This window comes from Drosophila persimilis, unplaced genomic scaffold (assembly GCF_003286085.1).
Source record: "Drosophila persimilis strain 14011-0111.01,24,50 unplaced genomic scaffold, DperRS2 tig00000000-arrow-pilon, whole genome shotgun sequence".
Classification (NCBI taxonomy): Eukaryota; Metazoa; Arthropoda; class Insecta; order Diptera; family Drosophilidae; genus Drosophila; species Drosophila persimilis.
Window position 1 is genome coordinate 11,369,867 of NW_020825288.1, and position 16,032 is coordinate 11,385,898.

At 45.8% G+C, this 16,032-nt stretch overlaps 4 protein-coding genes across 4 annotated transcripts; 3 read left to right on the plus strand and 1 right to left on the minus strand.

The window, feature by feature from the left end:
* Window positions 1-3,312: 3,312 nt before the first annotated feature.
* On the plus strand, window positions 3,313-5,943 carry LOC6587703. The gene is made up of 2 exons (XM_002013265.1): window positions 3,313-3,799; window positions 5,507-5,943. Exons 1-2 carry the CDS (start codon window positions 3,313-3,315, stop codon window positions 5,941-5,943), a joined length of 924 nt encoding a protein of 307 aa, XP_002013301.1.
* A 2,133-nt stretch (window positions 5,944-8,076) lies between these two features.
* On the minus strand, window positions 8,077-8,703 carry LOC6587904 (keratin-associated protein 21-1). The gene is made up of 3 exons (XM_026984512.1): window positions 8,698-8,703; window positions 8,388-8,628; window positions 8,077-8,336 (listed from the first exon to the last, which is right to left on the minus strand). Exons 1-3 carry the CDS (start codon window positions 8,701-8,703, stop codon window positions 8,077-8,079), a joined length of 507 nt encoding a protein of 168 aa, XP_026840313.1.
* Window positions 8,704-11,428: 2,725 nt separating this feature from the next.
* LOC6587823 (myb-like protein AA) lies at window positions 11,429-12,719 on the plus strand. Its single transcript, XM_026984513.1, has 2 exons — window positions 11,429-12,169; window positions 12,333-12,719. Exons 1-2 carry the CDS (start codon window positions 11,429-11,431, stop codon window positions 12,717-12,719), a joined length of 1,128 nt encoding a protein of 375 aa, XP_026840314.1.
* Window positions 12,720-14,828: 2,109 nt separating this feature from the next.
* On the plus strand, window positions 14,829-15,555 carry LOC6587862. Its single transcript, XM_002013268.1, has 2 exons — window positions 14,829-15,102; window positions 15,170-15,555. The coding sequence occupies exons 1-2, from the start codon at window positions 14,829-14,831 to the stop codon at window positions 15,553-15,555; spliced, it is 660 nt and encodes a 219-aa protein (XP_002013304.1).
* The last annotated feature ends 477 nt before the right edge of the window (window positions 15,556-16,032 follow it).

Here is a 16,032-nt window from a genome sequence, read left to right on the forward strand (position 1 = left end):
TACGCTCAAGAATTTAGAACAATCTGTTGTTGTTTTTGTTGTTGTTTCTCTGGTTAGCTGTTGGTTTTTTACTTTCTCTGCCTGTAAGCTGAAAAATTTCACACACACTTAAGCCGCAACAACTTCCATCCGAGCCAAGTGCAGCTGTGGTTGCAGCCGCTGCTGTGGATGTTGCTGTTTAATAAAGCGCAATTCTTCTTTTAATTTTGCGATGCCTAATCGCTGTGGCTATGTTTATTTATTTTTAGAGGGTACACTACATCTTACCGGACGTTTGAAACACGCAAGGATCAAAGTATTTATAAAGTTCTCAGACCTCAGACTCAATCTTAGCAGGTGATTATTTCAGAGGGTGATGTTAAAAATGGCAATGATAAATATTGTTAAATATTGTATATATATTGATATTGATTTGTATTTTATTTATTATTTCTTACTTATCTTTTTTTTATTTTATTTTTAATTTTTAGTCTGTCACGCTGAAAGCGTATGTAAAGCTTCGGCCAAGAAGCCAGCTAGTTTTCTCATGTTTTTATTTTGTTTGTCTCGACCGCAAAGTGGCACGGAAAAACTGTGTGGAAAATCTTTCGGCCCAGAGAAAAGTGCAAGGCGTGGCAAATGACGACGGGGACAGACAGAGACAGAGAGCGCCTTGGCCGCGGGGCTGAGGAGGCAGACAATGGAGCTCTTGGGGCTGCCACTTCTGTTGTGGCTGCTGCTGCTGCTGTTGTCGCATGGCCTTGCCCGAGGAAACCACAGAGGAAGAAAACAATTGAAATTGTTTCACATGCGCTTGAGCAGCTCAAGAGATGGCTGGTTGATATGGATACATGTTTGCCTTTTATAAAGTATGTACATACTGCAGAAGCTCTGTTGCACAGACCAGACCCGTGGGGGCACGGACGCGGATGTTTTCGGCTGTTGTTGCTGTTGTGCAGCGGCTGCACCCGCATAATAAAAAGAAAAATCTTGCGTTTGGGTCCATTGTGTGCAAAGGTAGTCGTCGGGGGCATGGATAATGCGCACCTTGACGGACATTTTGACAGGTCGACTAAGAAATGCAACACAAACAATGATGCTCTCTGGACGACATATGTAGTTCAGAGTGTGGAAATGGGTAGTGCGAAGAGAGAAAATTTTATTTGGAAATGTCCAATAATATGAATGATGGATTTAAATATCCACAAGCGAGGATATTTCATGTTGGAAACAGCTGTTACTCTCTTTTATATTACCTATTTCAAAGGCATTATATTCAAAAGAATTTCACCGCAAATTGGGGGCTGGGGAACTTAAATTGTACTACAAAATATTCCTGACTTAATCGGATACAAACTAAACGAATTTTCTTTTGAAATATGTACTTGTACAATTTATAATCCCTTTTAATGAACTTATTTTTCCTCCACTTTCAGGTTCACTGCCTCCTGTCAGAGTCCAGAAATTTTTCCTTTGGTTTGTGGCATTTATGATGCCACCCCTGCGCGTAGAGGTTTTTCATTGCTCATCAAGCGATACCTAAACGAAAAAAAAGCTGCACGTAAATACTTGCCACCGAAACTGAACCCAAGTTTTTCTTGGCCTTAGATTGATGGCCATTGCTCCCTGCCTCTGACTGTGCCCCTATCCCGGACACTGTCCCATGGGCCGCTGGGCAGTGAAAGTGGCGTGAAAAAGGCGGCGATCGAAGAAATCTAAATTAGTGGCCCAGAAAGCTGAGGGCAGGCTCCAGGGGAAAAAGATACTTTGCCAAAGTGCCCGAGATTAAAAGTGTGATGTTGTGGCATGCCACAGGCAGGGCAACCATCCAGTAGCCACCTCGTCCATTAGTCGGAAATCTCTGTTGCCGGCGGGGCATTAATTTGCCTGTTTATTAGTTGAAAATTGGCCCTTAGCCTTGGGCTGGGCCACATGGAGCATGGCTCATATCCCTTTTCTCAGTTATCTGCCCAAACGTGCCACATAAACTAATCCACTGGACGGCAGTTGACTAAGCGAAAGCTTCATTCAGAATTCCGACAAATGCATTTTCCCGGGGTTTCTTTTTTATTTTTTTTGCTGAATAAACCACAAAAACCACGAGCATGTATGCAAGTGACAGCTTTCTTTCCGTTTGAAGTAAAAGCCATACGTTCTATCTGATGGATAGTCCCAGTGCTAGTACTAGATACAAGGCCACATGTTATTGCATTGACAAGTCATTGGCCTGGCCCTGGCCCTGGCTATTGCTCCATTATATGCAAATCAACGTTGTGGGACCTACATTGCATTGGCCTCCCGTGGCGGATGGGCCGTTAACACCCACTCGGACGATGCAGCCCCAGGCATTTGCATAATAAAAAAGAAATGGCCATTTACAAATGTGTAGTAGCCAATGACTTTCTTTATGGCTAAAACCGAAATGGCGAAAATTGCTAAATGCCAAATTGAAATTAAAGTGTCAACGGCAACGGCGACGCCAACGGCAGCAGCACTGCCCCTGGCACTGGCACTGGCTGCAGCAGCGGGATCAGCAATGGCAATGGCAGTGCCGATGGGCAAAACGGCAGCCAGTTGCAGAAATAGTCTCAAAACTCCACAAAAAAGCGAACTCCTACCAAAAACCACTAATGCAACTAATATGTTTGGCCATAAACATCGAAAGCGATGCGATGGCTGGCTGGAAAAACTAGTCGAAACTCGTTGGAAATGCTGTTGGACTTCGCCTTCGCATTCGTCTTTCTGGCTGCCAGTCTGCCTGTCTCCTTGCCTCTGTCTCTACCTGGCCTGCTGCTGCTGCTGCTGCTGGGCTCTGGTTCATTGAGGAGACTGCGACTGCGACTACGACTACGACTACGACTACGGTAATGATCATTAAGCCACCGCATAGCACATATTCCCAGCAGTGGAAATTGGCAACCAAGCACGAGCTGCAGCTCAGCTCGGACGAAGCGCAGCCGCCACGAAGAGAGGCCACGAAGCCGGCAACGAGTACGAAGAAAATCAAATTGTGATTAAGTCTCGGTGCTGTGTGACGCTTCGCAGCGGCTGTGTCTGGCTGGGGCGAAAGAAAGAAAGGTCTATAAAAGAATAAAGCGCGCCAAGGCTGGGCATCAGTTTGATTTGAACTAGCAGCCAGTGCAAGACTAGACGAGAGCTCCTGGCCACCAGCTACCAGCTAACAGCGCAGCTGCAGCTTCCAGTCACTCCTCCAACTCTTAAGCCTTAGAGCTAGCTCCAAGGATTAACTAAGCAAGCAAGCACCTGTGTGTCGCGTCGTGTGCCGCGTGTCGTGTTGGTTGTGAAGTGTGCAAGAAGTGAACAGTGAACAGAATGACATTCAAGCAAAGGCATCTGCATCCGCTGAGCCTGCTCACCCTGTGCCTGTGCCTCGCCAGCAGATGCGAGGCGGGCACCGAGCAGATCAGCAATTTGTCAGCCGCTGGCGGCAGTGGCACCACTCAGAGTGCCGGCGCACGCACCTTGCTGCGCGTTTACGATGAGTGCACCCGTGCCGAGGCCGGATTCGTGCCATGCCTGAAGAAGAAGGCCATCTCCTTCATAGATCGTCTTGCCCCCATCGATGCCATAAACGTGGCCGACGGCATCAAGCTGGTGCGCCTGGAGTCGGCCCCACGTCCCGCCGTCGCCACCAGTGAGAACGAGCTGGAATCCTCGCTGCCTCGCTCCGGCAGTGACCGCGACGCCAAGCTGACGAACATGCTCACCGAGCGCCTCAGTTACTTCTTTAATGGCCATTCGCTGCAGGTCAGCTTCCCCAAGCTGACATCCGATGAGATTGGACGCGGGCTCGAGGAAGGTAAGACGAATGGAAGCCTGAGCATGAGCATCACTTTCTGTGGGCGGTCTAATTACTGTTACCGCTCAATACCCTAGTATCCATTGCGCGTAACAGTGACATAATTTGACTCTGGCTCTGACTCTGGCTCTGACTCTGCCTGTGGCTGAAGCTGTGGCTGTAAAAAAGCCAGCTTTAGTAATTGCTGGCTCCACGGGAGGTGATTATTAGAGCCGAGAGCCCCATGATAATGCCTTAAAGTATAGTATCGTTGCCAATGACATTGGCAACTGCATTGGCAACGGCTGCAACCGCTGGCTGGCCCACTTCCTTGCTTATCATTGTATGCTGGCATTGGCATTGTATTGTATGTTAAGAGGGTCGGGTGGGGGGATACCATCTTAGTTGCCTCTGGGAAAATGCGCAATTGTTTCTATTTTCCTCGTTTTATAACGCACACACGAGAGAAACCCGTTCGGCAACTGGGGAATGACCCAGAAACCTTAGCAACGACTTCGACAGCAGACAGACAGTAGCAGTAGCGACAGCGATGACAAAAATGTCAAGCCAGAATTTCGTGTTGTCCAAAAAAAAAACGACAAAATAAACATGACTTGCGAAGAAACTTTGGCATTGAACAACGAAAATTCAATGCTCTTTAAAGATCACAACTAGAAGAGATTCCTTCATCTCAAAAATCGCTTTGGCTACCCAAAAAAAAAAAATATTCTACATTTTCCCATAAAGATGTGTTTCGTTGAGGACCACTTTCATTAAACCTTACCAAAACTTAAGGCAAAGAAGCTATGCCCTTTCGGGGTGGCAGTGTATGGAAAATACGATGAGCAAAAACTAAGCCACGCTTGGATGTCATGACCATGTCAAATGGAATGAAAGTGCTCGACCACGTTTCTCTTGGGCCATGTACAACTCGACTCCTCGACCAGGCCATGCCGTACATTTCCATTCCCATTGGCATCTTGGAATTTCCATTTTATTTCCATTTTAAGCTGCCATTTCAGCGGCTCGGCTCTTGCATCAATTACAAATTTGACACGAGCACTTAGAGCTGCATGCTTCATGCTGCATCCACATTCAAGATTTTATCCATTGCAATGAAAAGTGAACTTACTTTCACGCCACATGAATTTTTTTCTATTACTTTCAAATCATTGATCAATATCTATTAATCGATACGCGGCCGAGTACAAGTTGGCCAACACTTTCCCAAATGGCAAGACCGAAACCATTTTTGGCTAATAGCAATCGTACCGATTGGAGCCTGACGAAAGCTGGTTATGACAGCGGCAGTGCGACATCATCTCATCTGTCTGCTGGGCCGCATTAGCACGGACACTTGGCCGTCTCCATTTTCCGTCTCATTTCCACGGCCATATGCAATTTTCCCCTGCAATCAGGTGAAATCGAATGGAGTGTCCCTAATGACGGCAGCAAAATGAAAGCCACACACGCTGCCACAGTCCCAGTGCTGCACTGTGCCGCAGTGCGCCAGCTGCCCAAACGAAATACCACAGCGCAAGCTCCCAGTATCTGGGAAAATATTCTCACACAGCCTTTGGTAATTGAGCTGCTACCACTTTCACCATCTTGGGAGTCAGTCTCTGCCGCAGTAGGAGTCGGAGTCGAGCTCGGAGACGAGGTTGAGGTCTGAGCCGCACTAGGAAAAGGAAAATTATTAAAGACAAATACATTTCTTTTTCTTCGCAGGTCGCGGCAAAATGAAGAAGATGATGGGCATGATGATGATGGGCATGGCCATGAAAATGATGGGCATGATCCCCATTGCCATGGGCGCCCTATACATACTGGCTGGCAAGGCTCTGATCATCTCGAAGATTGCCCTGCTGCTGGCTGGTATCATTGGCCTGAAGAAGCTCATGTCGGGCAAATCGTCGGGCGGTGGCAGCTCTGGATGGTCGTCGGGTGGCGGCGGCGGCGGTGGGGGCGGTGGCTGGTCATCGGGTGGCGGTGGAGGCGGCGGCGGTGGTTGGGACAGGCGCTCCCTCAACGAGGCCCAAGAAATGGCGTACCGCGCCCACAAAGAGCAATTGGCGCATCCACAGTTATACCATCAGCAACAGCAGCAGCAGCAGCTGCAGCCGCTGCATCCGAAGTCGGCGGCGCCACAGGTGACCAAGTCATAGGACGATCGTATGATAGAAACACAATCTAGGGGGCTTCTAGGGGATAGCTGCATTTATCTTGTGGATAAATTACAAGCAGACGGGCGCCAAGGCACACAGATTGTAATTACGCGTACATAGATATATATATACTATATATACATATATATACATATATTAACTCTCTTTTTGCACTTGCACTCGGGCAGAAGACAAGAAGACTTGATGCATTTCCAACGGTTAACTCTCCTCCCAGTGGCACCTATGGATACATCGCCTGAAATGTATCTAGAACGTGCGTTCCCACTGTGGCCGCAATGCAGTTCTTTGCACACTTTTTAATGATTAGTATTTGCTTTAAATCGATTATGTTTTGTTGGTAATATGTAGCGCACTCTTCACTGCTCTCTGCTCTTTCCTCTCTCCTCTCCTCTCCTCTCTTCCCTATTCTATTCTGTTCCGCTCTGATCTGGTCTGACATGCTCTGCACCATTTCCCCCTTTCTCTGCATTTGCATTTACTGTTAACCATCTTCCAGAGCTCTGAACTCTGCCTGTGCCTCTGCCTCTGCATCTGTACTCTGTACTCTGTATGGTATATCTTTCTTTCCTACATTTCTCACTGCTAACTGCACTTTTCAATTACATCTCGTACTTCCGCCTATACTCCATTTGCAGCTAACTTACAGTACATCTCTATCATCTCATTCTGGCAGCGCGCACACATTAATCTTAACTTGTCTCTAACTGTATGTAGTGTCTAAGTGTAATAATTTATTTATTTAACTTATTTATTTGGTAGCGCGTAAGTGTAAATCGCATGTAAGCAGCAAAGTTTGTAAGAAACATAAAAGTTAAAAAAAATATATATACAAATATCTAATAAATAATTTCCACTCAAATCATGTCATAGCATTAGCACGCGCACTTTAAGGCTGAAGGTTAAAGGTAAAGTGTAAAGTGCCATCCCCGTCTACTTCCGAAGTACTACTTCCGTTCCTCGAGTTTGCCCTATAAAACATGTGCACGCATGTATCCGGGCACATATCCGACATCCATAAACTCCACTCCACAGTGTGTGAGGTTGTCCCTGGATGTTTGTCCTATTTTCGGTAGCCTTATGGCCCACGTTTATGGCTCTTTCTGTCTTGTTGCTGTCTGCTCCCCTGCGATTGCCAGAGATTTAAGCCGAGATACAAGATGGATCAAAGTTCAACTGTGTAAACATTTCCAAGACCAAGCCAAGTCAGAGAAAGTCATGGAGAAATGTTTGATTCAACAAGAAGTAAGTACGAGTATTCTCCCTCTGGACTTCATCAGAATTGGGCAAAAGCCTGAGTACAACATTCGAGCTGCTGCTGTCTGCCTGCAAGCGAACAGAACACATTCGACTAAGCTAAATGAATCATCAGCCAAGTAGTCTGGCTCATGTCTGTATTCTGTAGTCGTATGTTAAACAAAATCATGGTCTTTCGACATATAGTCAAATAATATCGATTAAAAACCAACGCTTTGAATACACACATTTGTCTTCGGGGTTGGCCATTGGCCATAAATATAATAGCAATTAAAGTTTTCCAGGATAAAACACACACAGCGTCTAAAACAAACACTTAGCAGATAATTAAATCAACTTTAAATCAGTATACGGCTTTTATTTTACTTGTATTAATATTATCTATTATAATAATACAATACTCGTATAATAAAGCGGTGCTAAAATTTTAGTCTGAATTTATTATCGCCATTAATTGAAGGAAAAAAACCTGAATTTTAATGGATAGTCTTCTAATCATCTCAACCAATTTGGAAAGAGCCAACCCTAGTTAAAATATTTGAGAAATTAATTAATGTAACTCTGATAATAATGTTACAAGTATGAACCCCAAAACTTAATGAATAAATAATATTTAACCAGATTTATAAGGTCAAAGAAATGTGTTTGCTTAAATTATCTGTCGTATCTATTGACTTTTGCTTTTATTGGATAGAAGTCGCGCAGTCTACAGAAAATCTCAAACTAGTTTTCGCTAATTTGGGATTTTGGTCGGTCTTTTTTGTAGGAGATTTGAAAGGTACGGGTAAACGAGTTTTATCTGGATTACAGCTAAATGGAACGGAACTCTGAGAATTGGGGAACCATTGGGTAAGGTGTTTACTTCTTCTTCCACCATCCGGACTGACTGCCGTACCCGCCGCCGTAGCTACTGCCATAATTTGCTGCATACCCTCCGCCGTATCCTCCGCTGTATCCTCCGCCGTATCCTCCGCTGTGTCCACCCCCATGAGTGGTTGTAATGACCTTGTAGACATCCACATGAGAATGGCCACCTCCGTAGCCGCCTCCATAACCACCTCCGTAGCCACCTCCGTAACCACCTCCGTAACCACCTCCGTAACCACCTCCGTAACCACCTCCTCCATTGCTGTAGCCGCTGCCGTATCCGCCTGAGCTGTAGCCCCCACCGCCTCCATGGCCACCCTCATAGGTGTTGATCACTTTGACTATTTGGACACCACCGCCGCCGCCACTGTTGTAGCCACCGCCGTATCCTGCTCCGTATCCACCGCCATACCCAGAGCCTCCACCATAGCCGGAGCCCCCACTGTAGCCCCCGCCGCTGCCGCCTCCTCCCTTCAGCAGACCCAGCAGTCCTGCGTTTGTGGTTGACAGAATGGCGGCCAGCGCCAAGACACATACAAATAACTATGCAGGACGAAATGGATTTGGTTAAAATTTAGTGTATGCTTTGAAACCGCATCCTTCAAAACTCACTTTCATTGTAGACCCCGAGCGAATGCCAACGAAGCGCAAGTAGAACTAATGCCAAATGCCAAACGCTTTTCGGTTTAATAGTCGTAGTCCAAAGCAGCTTGACCAACCACCAACCACAATAAAGGTGTTTTTTTTGTGAACGATTAAATGTCGCACACACTCCGCCGACAAGGCAAGGCCTTTGAGTCAGCAAAGTGGCTTTTGTGGATTAAGCCAGCCCCACTGCAGCGCCTTGGGGGTGTCTGTTTGGCCCGGTCCCAGACTGTACGAAATTTAATTTATGATTTCCATTATGCCCGGGGCGTAGGAAGAGTTCTGATTTCTGAACTAGTTTTATTTAGCATAGAGCCAGCTCCAGATGAAATCGAAGTGATGCACAGACAATGAGACAGCATAAAGTAGTCGTAGAAAAGCAACTGAAAGTCGCTCCACAAGGCAAAAACTGCAAGACGGGGGAGGCAGGCACGAGGGGCGCGGCTAGTGCGAGTTGTTAGCTCATCAAATCATCAGCCAGCCAGCAGCAAAAGCAGCCAGCACATGCAAATGTTAGGTAATAAAAAATAAATGGTTGAAGTGGCTTAAGTTTTAGCTTGATTCATGTTTGCTGTATGGTGGACCCAACCAATCTATTTGATCTTTGAATAGCCCTGACAAAACAACACGAAAAAAACCCAGTGAAATACGGGTTTTAGTGCAGTGAAAGAGTCTTGTACTGACCAGCAGTCCACCCATGGCTGAGCTTCTATTAGGATTCTATGCTCTCTTAATGCCAGCTCCTTCAGCCACAATCAATCATAGCCAGCTGCTAATGGCCATGGAACGAAAGCAATTTCAATTCAGAAGAGCTGCAATTCGAGTCTGCCATTATCAATGCCTGCGGAAAGACTTCTATTATCGTGGTCTCGGTCTATCACTTACTGATGTAAGCTTCCTCCATCCATCATTCTGGTCATATAATAGAAAAACAAAGCCAATAGCAATACGAATAAGCCATGCTTTCAGCATCCATAAGTCTTCTGGGTATGAGATGCATTTCTTACGAATCCAATAAACGCCTACGCATGTCTGTAAGCCTCACAAAGAAACTATAATCCAACACATGCAAGGCGTTACACTCAGAGAACACACTTATATTTGAATTAAATATTCGGTTTTAAAATACAAACATAGTGAAATTAAATTCACTTTCATTTAAGAACAGAGAAATTAAAAAGCTTAGTGCTCCCCATATACACATAAGTAATCTAACTGTAAAATACTTGAATATATAATATATTAAATTCATATCAAATATTTGTATATTAGAGGAAAAGGTAACACCTCCGAGAAAATCTATTGGTATACAATTATGGGGCATTTTTTGTGCCACATACTGGCATTTTGTAATCCTTATAAATAGACCTCGGATTTTGCATATTTATAAAGGATTAAGATAGAAAAGTTCTGATGACTCGTACTCGCAGCACCTCCGATCCTCCGATCCCCCAGCCAAGTGCTTTTCAAATATAGTCAAAGGAAATCAATTGAACAAAAATTAATAATGAGCCCACGACTATGCTGATGAATCAAATATGCAAAATCCGAGGTCTACTTATAAATTATTTAAATTCTGAAGTTTATAATAGAATTAATATTTTCAGTATAATTTCTTCACTGTTTTGCATGCCATGCCTAAAAGTACTGAAAGGTGAATGCTTATAAGACATGCTGAAAAGCTGTCCACGTTTTTTAGTTGCCTATACTCGTAAACCAGAAAAATGGCGCCCAAGAGTATGTTTTAGTTAAAAAAAAATATGCTGAGTGCAACATAACATATATTTTCGCAAGACCTGTAGTATGTACAGCTTTATGCTTCTGCACCTGTCCCCCACTTGTCGTGACCCATCAAGACCCATTAAGAGAGATTAAACGCACGCTGGGCACCTGATGTGCGTACCCAACTGAGTGAGATGTTGCACACATACAAGTGGTGGCACAAACAGTATAAGTGGGCCGCACCAGCTGGCGTTGCTGCCCCAGGGAACAGGGAAGAGGTGGCTGCTAGTTCAGAGAGCCCAATTAGCACGCACGGAGTCAAAATTACACGAATTTACCCATTGGGCACACTTTCCCAGGGCTGAGAGATGGACATCTGAACATATAAAGATAGATATAGAATGCCATTTGGTGCAAGGCTGTTAGTTGGCCTCGTGCCGTTGAACGTGCAACAGGGCAACAGGGCAACGATGCAGAAAAGTGAAACTATTAAGCCCAGTCAGAGTCAGAGTACCATCATCAGCAAACAAGTGAGGCATTGTTTTTGTAATTAAAATGGCAACGCTTCAATGGCCAAGGCAGCAGCACGTGGAGCACACTGCATGAAGCATCGAACTGTCAAGCAAGCCCAGTACTCCAATGGGAGGTGGCAAGTTCTCTCCATTTAATCGTGTTACGCCTGACAGATTATGTGTGAGTAAGTGTGTGGTAAAAGTCTTTCTTGAATGTGAAAATCTTGAATCGACTAAGTAGGCGATCATTTGAGCGCTTGACCACAAGCCAAAAGCCACAGTCGGAGTCCCAGCCACTTTTGGGGAAAGGCCGTAAAATCACTCAGCTAAAACGTCCATAAAATGTCGAATGGCTTGAAGAATTTGGCCTGCAAAGATCTGGAAACGCGAAGGCCCTCAGTTCGATTCTAGGCGGCGTCCGGAGTGCGTGTGTGAAAAGAGCAACAGGACTCAAAAACCCAGAAATGTGGCATCATCGAGCAGTGTTTGTGCTCGGCATTTATATGCTCGTAACAATAAACGCGTCGACAAGTAGCAACAGCAACAATCACTTTAATGACGGCACTTCCGGCATCCTTACGGCTCGAAATGGGAAACTACAGTTGGAGCTGAATGCGTGGCAGCCATTCACCCAGCACAACAATTGGCTTATCCTGCAGGCAACGGCACCCAGCTCAGTGCAGCCGGAAAGAGAGAGTGCCCCCAGAATTTTGACACAGCAGCAGCAAGAGCAGCAGCAGCAGCAGCAGCAAGAGCAGCACCAACGACTTCCTGTCAATTACTACGCCTACAATCATCGGTATAATCAGAGTGCGAGGAGTGGCATTTCACCTTCGGCGGGCGGAAATTACAAACAGGTTCGCGCACAGGCAGCACCAGCGACAACTCTAAGCGATCCCGCCAGATATGTCCTGGCCATAAGCCAATCCATGCGACGCGGGGGTGAACTTCGACATCAGCTGCCAGCTGCTGCGGAGGAGGAAGCCGAGCCGGATGTGCGCAATGCGGCGGCCTCAACTTTAACTAACTCCCACGCCCACGAAGCTGATGCTGATGATGATGAAGATGTGAAAGATACCGATGCCATTAAACACATTGAGAAGCCAACACTTCTGGGAATCCAATCCTACTTAGGGCCTTTCCAGCGTGCTCTGGTGACAGTGCGTAATTTTTGCGACTCTGTGGGTACTCTTCTCAGCGACATGGATGAGGAGCAGCAGGATGGGACGCTGCAGTTCCTGGCAGGTGGGTTTGGGTTTTCCAATGAATTTTCCTCATGATTAAGCGTGCGCTCGAGCACCTCAGGGATGCGGTCTGGGACTGACCGTTTAATTAACTGACTAACTAAAGCTTCTGTTCCGTTAATTTGCAGATGAGACAAGTTCAAATAAATTGGCGACCACCACAAGAACCATCACCTCCACAGCCAAAATATTGACTTCAAAAGAGGCGGATACAGCTACAGTCCAAGGCCGTTACAGCCACCATGTGGCATTGGACGCCTCAGAGGGCCGCAAGCTGAAAAAGTTGAAAAAGAAAATCCAAAAGCTGCTGCTGCCACTTCTGATTGCCTACAAACTGAAGTTCCTCACCCTCATACCCGTTCTCATTGGCGGCCTCACGCTACTCGTGGGCACCACGGGCCTGGCCGGCTTCTTCTTTGCTCTCTTTACGGCCGTAATGAGCCTGAAGACCACAGGTGGCGGTGTCGGCCATGGCTATGGCAGCAAAGCAATAGTCTTAAAGAAAATCTGATCTGTAGGCAACGTTTTGTACGAATTAAGATTTAGCTATTGATTTAGGTTAGTTAGCAGCACTCGGCACTCCCTTTCCCCTTATCACAATCAAAACCCATCGAAGCTCGAGCATTGATTGGTTTGCTCTGGCGGTGGGCTATAAAAAACACGAGGCGGAGACTTCCGTACTGTCAAGTGAAATAAAACTACCAGAAGTAATATATGACAAAAGAAACAGGAAAAGTCTTAGTCGCAATCGAAATAAAACTTCCCTCAGCTGGAACCAACAATTTGAAGCACTCTTTTTTAGGGAATTTACTTATTTATTTCATGCTATATCCCAATGCTGCAGGTTTAAACTCTAGTATTACTCAGTTCAGCTTTTAGATGGAAGGTATTGCCACTCGTAGACGTATACCCACGTCGCTACGGTGCGTGTGTGCGGCTATACCAGCAACCGGATGCAAAATAAATGTACTGCTAACATCCAACTAACGATAAATTCCGTTGAACAGCTGCCAAAACCCCATCCAGAGCCACAGCCAGAGACCCAAAGTTTGGGCACGAAAAGTGACGACAGCAAATAGCGTTAGCGTTAAAGTTGACGGTTGACGGTTGACGTTGACTACGATTAGTTCCGTGGCACGCGTGTGCATATGAATGCGTGTTTGGACACCATGTGAATATATAGCATCCCAGACGTAAAGCAGTATATAATACTATATATTGTAACAGTTACAGATACTCGAACCACCCAGTGGTTGAGGCTACATTCGCATTCGTTCAAGCCAAGATAAGTTCATTTGTCTCGTCTGGTTTCGGTCTCTTTCAGCCCAAAAATCCTAATTCAGTTGGGTCGTTATTTAATTTCCGTTAGCACTGCTGCAATCACATTTGCCTGATGTAATTCCAAGAAGTATATTTTGTTGCTGGAATTTAATTAAGCGGATTTATACACAAACAAACACAAGAGATGGTTTCATTTTACCGGAAATTTACATAAGCCCGTGTCGAGCTCATGAAAAACCTTTAATTTGAAGTTGATATTTGTTCACGACTGCTATTCATGGAAATGCGAAAATAATAAATGCAATTTTTAATGGAATTGCCATCGGTTCTGTCCGCTCCTCAAAATAACAATTAATTGGTAATTAATAATACATATTACAAAACCCCAAACCCCCAAAGATACTTTCTAGCAAGTAGGCTAATTTAAACAACAAAAACCATTTAATATAAAATAAAAACTTAAAAACCCCTAAAGAGATGCTCGTAATATTAATTTTTTTAAAATTTATTTTTATTTATTTAATACCAAAATTAATACGACTTCAATGAGTTCTATCAACTAGGCCTACGACTTGGCTGAATACATTTATTTGTATGCAATGTGAACCTTTTTGGACAATTTTGTTTAAGTGGCCTTGGTAATTAAATTAAAAATATATATTTGTCGTAGGTCTAGCGCAATCAACACTAATTATTCCAAACTTTGTCAGAACTCTTGCGTTCACAATGAATATAAGTTTTCGGGAATCCTTTCTGGAATATTAATGCATTCGAGACGTGATTTTATTTATAAATATTAGAAACCCCTCTGAGTGACTGAGGTAGTGAGTGAGTGAATGAAAGCTCACAGTTTAGAAATGGAAAAACGTTTTTAAGGGAAACTGCCTGCCACGATAATGAAGAGTTTTTACTTGTTGATGGCTGGGACAAGTGACCCATGACGAGTGTGGCGCATACAACCAAAGCAACGGCAACGGCAACGGCAATGGCAACAGCAATAGCAACATCGACTGATGTTTGCGGCAAGCCGTTCATTAAAGTAGGGAAAATTTAATGTGTCCGTTCACGCTCAAGTAAGACTAAATCGGAACCCCACGAGAGAGGGAAGAACGAAAGCAGCGAAACTGAACCGCAGTAGAACCAGAAGTAATAGCGGTACCAGTGGCCCCTCCATAGACCCATCGACCACCAAAAGAACCTGCCCACCGATTGCTAGTCTGAATAAAAGTCTGAAATGCAACCAAGTGCAACGACGAGAGTGGTGCTCCATTACCATTACCCGACTGCACTGGGCGCCCACTTTTGCTCAGTTGTTTGGGAGCTGTGCAACGGCGAAAACATGTTCAACATTGCGCTCGCAATTGCAATTTTCCATCTCCTGTCTGCGGTGTCCTTCAGCGTGGCGTACAGCCACCTGCCAACTGCCGTGCAGCTGGGCGGGGCCATCGTGGCGGCCGTGGAGCAGGATGCCGAGCAGGAAGCTGCCACCGAGGAGCACCATCGAGTGCAACGTGAGTGGATGCAGACTGCCGAGCTGCAGCTGCAGAAACTCCTCAACGACGAGTTGAGTGCCGAGGAGATGGGCAATATGCTGGATACGTGGATTACCGAAGGTGGGTTGAGTTGAGGATGTACTCATAGATATTTCCATGCTCTCAAGTGCTGGATGCTTCTCCACAGGTCGCGGCAAGCATCAGCACAAGAAGCAGCAGAAGAAGCTAGCCAAAATGCTGTATCCCGTGCTAGCCGCCGCAGCTGTGGCCAAAATCGTTCTGCTTCCCTTGGTCTTGAAGTGGCTGACGGCGCTGTCGACCTCATCATTCGTTATGGGAAAAATTGCATTGGCCACCTCCGGTATGCTGGCCTTAAAGTGGATCCTGTCCAGCGGGCATGCACGGGATCGCCTGGAGATTATCCATTCATCGGTCCCATCAATCAAGGGCTTGCACACGGCCCACGCCGCTGATGTTGCCCCCAGCGGCACCAGCTGGATGCCCATCCGGCCGCCCTACATTCCTTTGGGTGTGACCAAGGATGGCCCAACTTTTTACAAGCCATTTTTATAGACCGTTTCGCTCGGCGAGAATGAGAGTGAGAGTGCGATTTAGAGAGGTCTCTTTCTACTTTTAGCCCATAGACAAATAAGGCCACGTAACTCCCCGACTTCATCAGCATTTAATTAGCACATGCCTCGGCCCGCTCTGACGTTACGACGACCCATCGACCGCTCGACGGCTCTGCAGCGTGCCACAGAGCGCAGAAATTAACAGCACTGCGCACGGTGCCGTTATGCATATAACGGTTTATTGCGCATGCGCACAGGCCTCGATCGACCATCGACCACGGCCAAGACATCACTATCGTCGGCACTTCCGCAAGTGCGTGTGTTGCAATGAAAGCCGACCAACGGCAGGCACGGCCAGGGTTATGTAAAGACCAGAAAAGTCAACCAACAGGTTGTCACAAATCAATCAGCATGCAGCAGCGACAGGTGCTGGTGCGACTTGGGTGGGCCTTCGGTGTCGGTCACTGAAGGCATACGG